This window comes from Bison bison, unplaced genomic scaffold (assembly GCF_000754665.1).
Source record: "Bison bison bison isolate TAMUID 2011002044 unplaced genomic scaffold, Bison_UMD1.0 scf7180017864135, whole genome shotgun sequence".
NCBI lineage: Eukaryota > Metazoa > Chordata > Mammalia > Artiodactyla > Bovidae > Bison > Bison bison.
In genome coordinates this window covers 2,994,223-3,002,406 of record NW_011494707.1, presented here as the reverse complement: position 1 = coordinate 3,002,406, position 8,184 = coordinate 2,994,223, and the positions used below count along the sequence as shown (strand labels likewise).

Genomic DNA, 8,184 nt, shown 5'->3' with positions numbered 1-8,184 from the left:
TGACCAGGGCCCCCTGCCTTGGGAGTGTAGAGTCTTAGCCACTGGACCACCACGGAAGTCCCGAGAAAGGGCCTTTTGATGTGTGATCAGGGGAGGCTTCTTGGAAGAGGTGGCATTTGAACTGTATGCTGAGAGACAACTGTTCATTCTCTTTGGCATGTCTGTTTCATGTGATACCCTTGACTACTCTCTTTCTTGAAACTGCCTTGGTTTGGTTTTCCCACACTATTATCAGCACCATCTACTGCCTCTGTGTTCCCTGTCAACCCTTTTTATGGTTCCTGTATCTCCTAGGTCCTTTGTTCTTTCTCTTCCCTTCTTCCTCAGAGATATAATTGCTATCTGCAGCTTGGAAGAGTTGCCTGAATAGATAACTCGAAACCCAGAGCTTGAGCCTAAACTTTCTCTGACCCTCCATCCTACATTTCCAACTTGAGGCCTCACTGGCGGCTCACATTTCAGTCGTCTGAACTCTCCCTCACGATGCACAGCCTGTGCCTTCCCTCCTTTACTTCCTCCCTTTTGCTTTCCTACTGAGCGACTATTGAGTGTCCCTGTGTGCTTGGTGCTAGTTGATCATTCTTTTGATTCCTCAGGCTTGGAGTCTCAGAGTCTGTTTTTTTCTGTCCCCCTTACCAGCTATGTCTCAATAATTTATTTCACTCTTTTTCATTCTTTCCAGTGTGTTTTGAAATCTTTCTGGTTCTACTAAAAGATTTTAGTTCTTCATGCCCTTTATCTGTATCTTGGATCACTGCAGTGGCCTCATAAATGGTGATCACCTTCCTCTACCTCCTCTTCATCATCAGCATCACCATTGCTTACTGAGCATCCATTATGTTTGGAATGTTGCTCAGTTCAGTTCAGTTGCTCAGTCGTGTCTGACTCTTTGCAACCCTATGGACTGCAGTACACCAGGCTTCCCTGTCCATCACCAACTCCCAGGGCTTGCTCAAACTCATGTCTATTGAGTCAGTGATGCCATCGAACCAGCTCATCCTCTGTCATTCCCCTCTCCTCCTAGGAATGTTGCTAGGGTACCATGGTCTATACGTTGAAAAATGGAGTAGAAGGAGAGACAAAACAGACCTGAATGATAAAGAAGTCCATCACCAACTCCAAAGTGATAGGCCCAGAGGCTGAGTCAGCAGTGCAGTGAGATCGGAGGAAGTGGACCCCAAGATCTGGGGAGATGAGTATCTAGGCATGTGGAGAAGGTTTGGGGCAGGATGTTGAGTGGTGGATGGTGGCCCTCTGGTGAACATGTGAGAGGTGGACACCCATGTGATGTGGTATAAGACCTGTGAGTTGAAAAGTTCATCTAGGCCTGGACTGTGATGGATCTAGTAGACCAGGATGAGCTATTTGGTCTTTATCCTATAGAAGCAAGTTTGTAGGGAGGGAATGGACAGAAATAGGGAGAGTGTGATCTATGAAAAGTGTTAAGAATTACCTGGAGATGGTGTGTAGGCTGACTTTGAAGCCAGTTAGGAGATGTCACAGAAGTCTTCTGTAACATTTTGTTTCTTATCTCTAAACACAAGACTGCCAGATTAAGTTTCTCAGTCGAAGTTTTGATCCTGTGACCCTCCTGCTCAGATGCTCCTTGAGAAGCAGTTCTTTTTCTGGCCTTGGGGTAGCCTTTGTAATCACACTTCAGCCCTTCCAGCATTGTCTCTGCCTCCTACCCTTCAGTAACCAACCATTGGCCCCCACACAAATTTTCCATTCTCTCCAATGCTTGAGAAATTCTAACTGCAGTTTCACCCAGCTTTCAGCATACATGTGACACCTGTCATGGCCCCCGAAGCCCCTGCCCCCTGACAAAGCTTCCCTCATACTTACACTGTGTTGTTTGCTTTAAATTAATCACCAACTGACATTACTTTTTTCTGTAGCTGCTGAAGTTGTTAATTAGTGCTCATATTGTTTGTCTGGGTTTGTTTTTCCAACAGTCTGTAACCTCCTCAAGAGCTGGCACCGTGCTTGCCCCTTGTAGGTGGCTACAGCCATTACATTTGCATCCAGTACTGTCCCAGTGCTGGTATTTCAAACATGATGATATTTGCTGACCTTCAGTTTTGTTTTAACCTGTGCAAGCAGCCAGGCAGATTACACAGATGCTCAGAGCCCAGGGTGATAACACATTTGAGGACCCAAGCTTTCACCAGGGTGGTGGCATTGAATGGGGAGATTGAGAAAGAACTTTCGTTCGTTTTAGTCTCCTCGTTCCCTGGTGTTGATGGGTGTTTGCTAACCAAAGGGGAGTCAGGAATATCCCCTTGACTTTTGTTGAGCAGTGGGTTCCCAGCTCCCCTTTGAATGGAGCCCTTTCTCTAAAGGGGAATAGTCTATTTCGATTCTTATATCTTGAGATAACTACCCTTGAAAACTAGGATATGATGACAACTAGGTGAAACTTTCTTGATCCCAGTGATAGAGAAGTAAGTTAAAAGTGGATGCTTATTCTTTGCTATTAGATAGGTCAAAAGATTCTGCAGAAGCAAAATTAGCATTATATGGATCAGAGAAATAATTGTAAGCACATAAGTTAGCAAGGACTTAACACTGGAAAAGTTTGGCCAGGGGTATAAAGCACTTGGGCTTCCCTAGTGGCTCAGATGGTAAAGAATCTGCAATGCAGGAGACCCGGGTTCGATCCTTGGATTGGGAACATCCTCTGGAGAAGGGAATGGCTACTCCAGTATTCTTGCCTTGAGAATTTCATGGACAAAGGAGCCTGGCTAGCTACAATCCGTGGAGTTGCCAAGAGTCCGACACGATTGAGTGACTAACACTTATTTACAAACTATTTGCTTTTTAGATAAAAGTGATGCATCCTGAAAATTCTAGATTAGTTTTCTTTCCATTTCCAGGGTTGGCAGGTTGGTGGGCATTAGAAATAATGTCTAAGTGGGATGTAGGATGGCTTTAAGCGTTTACTGGGGAGCCAACTCTCTAGGAATGTTAAACCTTGCTCATTTGTAAGAGGTAATAGTTGGGACTGTAGGTCAGCTGAGTGTTTCCTTTGTGTTTGTGAGAAGAAAGGGACAAAAAGTAATAATATAAGCAAGACAACTGAGAGAATATTCAAAAGAGCAAACCGTTTTAAGCTCTCTCAGCTACTATAGAAGCCCTTATTTATATAGAAACAGCTGACCTGCTAATTAGAAAACATCCTTGCCTATTCATTAAACTAATTATCTGAAGGAATTCTGCTAGGCAACACTTAGTCTAGTTCTAATTATTGTGTGCCCTTGAAAGCAATAAATGGCACTTTTAGAATAAAATTTTTTAATTTAGACATGTATGTGGTTTACTCAGACGTTCCCTGTAAATAGAGTCGGGGTAGTAATGAGGGGTTACACTTTAGCTTTTATGAAAAAGGCTTATCACCTCTTCATAGAGACATTATAATGAATTATTAAATCATGCATGTTTAGACCTGAGAGCTCCTTGGAGATCATTATTATTTAAATATAAGAGGTTTTTGTTTTTTTTTAAAAAGATCTTTTCTGTTTTTGTGTTACTTTTTTTTTTTTTTTAAGAAGATGAGCATCATCTTGTGATTTAAGACAGTGGTAGAATTTTCTGTCATAAACTGAGACATTATGTTCACATGTGAATAAGGTGGATCATCATTTCTGCAGCCACTTTACCTTGCAGAGCCTTTTCTGACCTTAATCAGAACGCTGGTTAAGAAGCATAGTAAAAGAGCACATCCTGTGTACCGGGGGTCCCCCACCTCTAGAATCTAATGCCTGATGATCTGAGGTAGAGCCGATGTTATAGAAATAAAGTGCACAATAAATGCACATGAATCACCGTGAAACCATCCCTTCCTACCCTTGCTCCATGGAAAAACTGACTTCCATGAAACCAGTCTCTGATGCCAAAAAGGTTGGGGACCGCTACAGTTGTCTTCAGGTTACAGCAGTTATGTAAACAGGTGAGCTGGTACTGTCAACGAAAACTCAGCCAGCTCTTGATGAGTATTGGGATTGGGCCATCTGCTTCAATCTTAGGGCTGTGTTCCTCAGAGCCAGTGCCTGGGTTCAAAGCTCCCGTCCAGCACTATGATTTGGGCGTTCTCCAGCTGGGTGACCTTGGATAAGCTACTTTAAGCTCTGTGCTTCAGTTTCCTGATCTGTCAGAGGGGCTAACAATAGCTCCTGCCTCCAGGGACTGTTGGGAGGATTAAATGAGTTATTTCTTATAAAGTGCTCTTACATATTAAGGGCTCCATCTATCCAGCCAGCTGCCCACTTCTTCATTCAGCCCCTATTGTACTCCACTGTGTGCTGGGCCCTGCTGTGGAGGCTGCTGTTAGGGGACAGCACTCAGATGAGGTCCCTGTCCTATTGGAGCCTCCATTCTAGGGGGAAGAGACCATGAATAAGTAAACGAACAAGTCCAGGTCCTAATAAGTGTTACAATAATGACAACAAATCGGGAAATATAATAGAGATTGATTTCGGGGGAGAGAGGTTAACATTGGCTAGGGTGGCAGGAGTGACGAGAAGGTGTCGTGTGAGCTGAAATCTGAATGATGAAAGATAAATGTCAGCTTCATTAAGAACGTTTTCCTTTGTGTTGGTAGCTCTTTCCATATTCTTATTTTAAAATCACTTAGCATCAAAATTAAAATCCTTTTAGGACACCACTAGGAGCCCTAGTGGGGGTCTCTCTCCCACTAGCTCGTGACTCTGTTCAGACAAGTCATTGTCAGCATCTTGGAGCTTTCCCCCTGAACTTCATCTTGGCAGGACCCGGACCTGCCCACCCCTAGGTGGGCAAGAGACAGCCCAGAGTCTCTGTCCCTTGGCTCCAGCTGGGTGCTCACCCACCTTGTTGTGCCCCAGTTCCTGGAAGAGCCTGACTCTGTTCCCACCTGACAGAAAGTAGAGGACTGGGTTGAGGCAGCTGCTCAGGCTCACCAGAGGCCTCCATACCTTGTAGGCCAGGCTGACCACTGTCAGGAGCTGGCAGTTGCCTGAGGACAGGAAGCGGAGTGTGAAGTAGAGGGAGCGCGAGATGTGGAAGGGCACGAAGCAGAGGGCGAAGAGGCCACACACCAGCAAGATGGTCCGGATGGACTTGGCCCGGGTTGCGCCACCCACCCTCGTGAGGGTCTCCACTGGTGTGGCCAGGCTCCTGACCATCAGTGAGTAGCACACCAAGATAACCAAGGAGGGCAGGACAAAGCTGGACAACATCAGGACCATGCTGTAGACGAAAAACTTGTCAAAGTGATCCGCACTGGTCGTGTCGTAGCAGATCATCTGGCCGTCGATGTCGTCTGTGTGAGAGAAGATCAGGGTGGGCAGCAGCTGGATGACCACCAGAGCCCACGTGGCGGTGGTGCCCAGCAGGGCGTGCCGGCGGGTCCGGTAGGGCAGGGAGCGCAGTGGGTGGCACACGCCCAGGAAGCGGTGCACGGAGATGCAGGTCAGCAGCAGGACGCTGCTGTAGAGGTTGGCGTAGAACAGGAAGCGCACCAGCTTGCAGAGCAGCTCCCCGAAGGGCCAGGTGTCCTCCAGGGAGTAGGTGACGATGAGGAAGGGCAGTGTCGATATATACAGCAGATCTGCCACCATCAGGTTCGCCAGGTAGATGGTGGCACAGCTCCAGCGCTTGGTTTGGCGCCAGGAGAGCCACAGGACGGCGCCATTCAGGGGCAGCCCCAGCACAAAGATGATGCTGTAGGTCAGGGAGAGGTAGACTTGCTTGTAGTGCTCCGAGAGATGGCAGGATCTTCCTTCCTCTGAGATATTGGTGTCCAGCTTCTCCATCTCCCCAGGGGAGCACAGCTCTTCCTGCTTCTCCTTCCCCTCGGAGGAAACGGAGTGGCTAGCAGAGCATCACAGCCTCAGCTGAGTGTTAGTTTCTGCCTTGACTTGGCATTAACTCCTAAAGTCTGGTCAGAGTCCTTGTTTGAGAGAGACCAGTGCTAGTAAAAAAAAAAAAGCTTACACCAAGGGCAAAGCAGATTTTAAAGGAGGGCTTTTCAACTTACCAGGTCCACAGGGCCTCCCTTACCCTGACTTGTGTGCTCTTGGGTCCAGGCTGGGTTGATAGGAAGCTCGGATAAACATGTGGCAGGAAAAGGTGCTGCTGTCATTTAAGCAGGGCATACCACCTCCAGCGCTGTGACTTGTTCTTTGGCTAGACTACTTTGCATAGAGTTAGGAAACCTCCAAAAGGACCTCTTCCAGCCGAAGATGATGGTGCATCCGTAGAGGGCAGTATTTCCTGCAACCTGGCCCTAACCCCACCCAATGCCTTGGTGGGAGTGGAAAGTGATCCTTGGGGGTTAGGGAGGATTAGGGAAAGCATGGGTTTTGCCTACAGGCTCTGTGAGAGGATTTTGATTTGTATCTCTTTCAAGATTTATTAACTGCGTATTTGAATCCCGAGGCTGATTTGCTTGTTAAACACCCCAGCATCCCGGACATCCAAGAAAACACATCTGAGCTGTGAAGCCAGGTGCAGCTTCTTTCTTACCCTCATCCCTGCTGACAAAGCAGATCCAACAGGCAGAGCCACAGAGCTGAGGCAGCTGTGTGTGGAGCCCGATGCATTGGGAAATCAGCCAGCACAAGACCTACAGGGGTGCCTGAGATGAAGCCTGAACTTTCCAAGAAGTTGATTTCTAGGGGTTCATCGTCAGAAAGATGAGTTAATACAGGGAAAGAGGGAAAAGCATACATTGGGTACTTTGGGGGTAAACTGTAACATATAGGTCTTTACTCACAGCAGAAGGAACGGGGACCTCGTGCATTCTATCGGTCAACAAGCACTTATGGAGCATCTGTTGGTCAGGCACTATGGAGAAAAGATGGGTACAGCACTTGCTGTCCAGGCTCTCATAATCTGGTGGGGAAGACAAGCAGATACAGCTGATTGCATTGCATTGTGGGAAATGGTCACCGAGCGCTGCAAAAACCAGCAGGGTGCTGAGGGAGTCGAGTGAAGACTTGGGTTGGGTGCCACGGGAGCTGCTTGGGAGAACCGAGAGGAGCTTGCTGGGAAAGAAGGGTGAAGGGCATTTGAGGGATGGGGTTGGAGGCATAGCACATGCACGGAGACAGAGCTGAAGAGTCCTGGCATGGCGGGATGACCTGTGTGGGGGCGGAACTCCAAGGATGCGTTAAGAAGGGTGGATGTGCTTAAGCAGGACAGTGACGGGTAAGGCAGTGTGGGAGGAAGGCCCGGCAGCAGCCCAGAAGCGAGCCTGGAGCAGTCAGACTGTAAGGGGGCCCAGGCAGTGCCTGCAGGTGAGAGATGCTCAGGACCCCAGCGAGGCCATGTGGGTTGATGAGGAGAGAGGACCTGACCCAGAGGCACTGCTGAGGCAGGCACAATGGGACCCATTGGACATGGGGTGTGAGCCAGAGGAGGAGTTGAGAGTATACCTGAGGCTGGAGTTGCAGGGGTGGGGGAGGCCAGTGCCTGAGCTGAAGCCTGAAGCTTGAAGGCTGGGACCGATGTTCTGAGGCAAGGGGCTTGTTGACTGACTTTAACATGATGTTCTGAGGCAAGGGGCTTGTTGACTGACTTTAACATCCGCCTGACTGGAGGAGCAAAGCTTTTTGGCTGGGTGAGTATTCATAGAAAGAACGATATTTTCATTCATTTTGTCCTCTATCATCTTCCACATGGAGGGCTGGCCAATGCTTAGTTACTTTCAGCAAAGCTGCCTTCCCAGCGCGGTGTGGGCTCTCAGGGGGATGCTGAGCAGTGGCACCGACCTGGTTCAGTGCTGGCTCGGGCCTGCCGGTTCACACTGTGATTTCGTTTAGTCTTCTGAGCAACCTTGCGGATGAAGCACTAGCTCTATTTTACTGTGAGGAAGCCTGGAGTCAGAGGAGACACCCCTGCAGGGCTGGCTAGGCCCTCCAGTGTGAAGGGCATGCTCCTGAGGCGGGCTGTGGGCTTCTGCCCCCTCACGACTGTGGTAAGAAGCCCTCCAACCCCAGCTCGGCAGGGACTGTGAGTACAGTGTGAAGGAGCAAGTCATCTTCTCTCTCTGAGCCACGGTCTTCACAGCTGTAACCTGGTGAGGTTGCTGGGAGAATCAGCTGGAAGAAAGGCACACAGTGTGTCATAAGGGGGTGACCCAACAGGTTCTGGTTCTGTTCCCACCATTCCTTTTCCTCCTCCTAGAGACTACGTTGCTCTGAC

The 8,184-nt window shown here is 48.4% G+C and overlaps 1 protein-coding gene across 1 annotated transcript; it reads right to left on the bottom strand.

Annotated features, from left to right (window-relative positions):
• Nucleotides 1-4,163: 4,163 nt before the first annotated feature.
• Nucleotides 4,164-7,693, bottom strand: LOC104988505 (P2Y purinoceptor 3-like). The gene is given in 3 exon segments (XM_010839852.1): nucleotides 4,164-4,896; nucleotides 4,898-5,196; nucleotides 5,199-7,693. Coding segments are annotated over 3 exon segments (1,035 nt in total). The 5' UTR covers nucleotides 5,793-7,693; the 3' UTR covers nucleotides 4,164-4,754.
• Nucleotides 7,694-8,184: the final 491 nt, after the last annotated feature.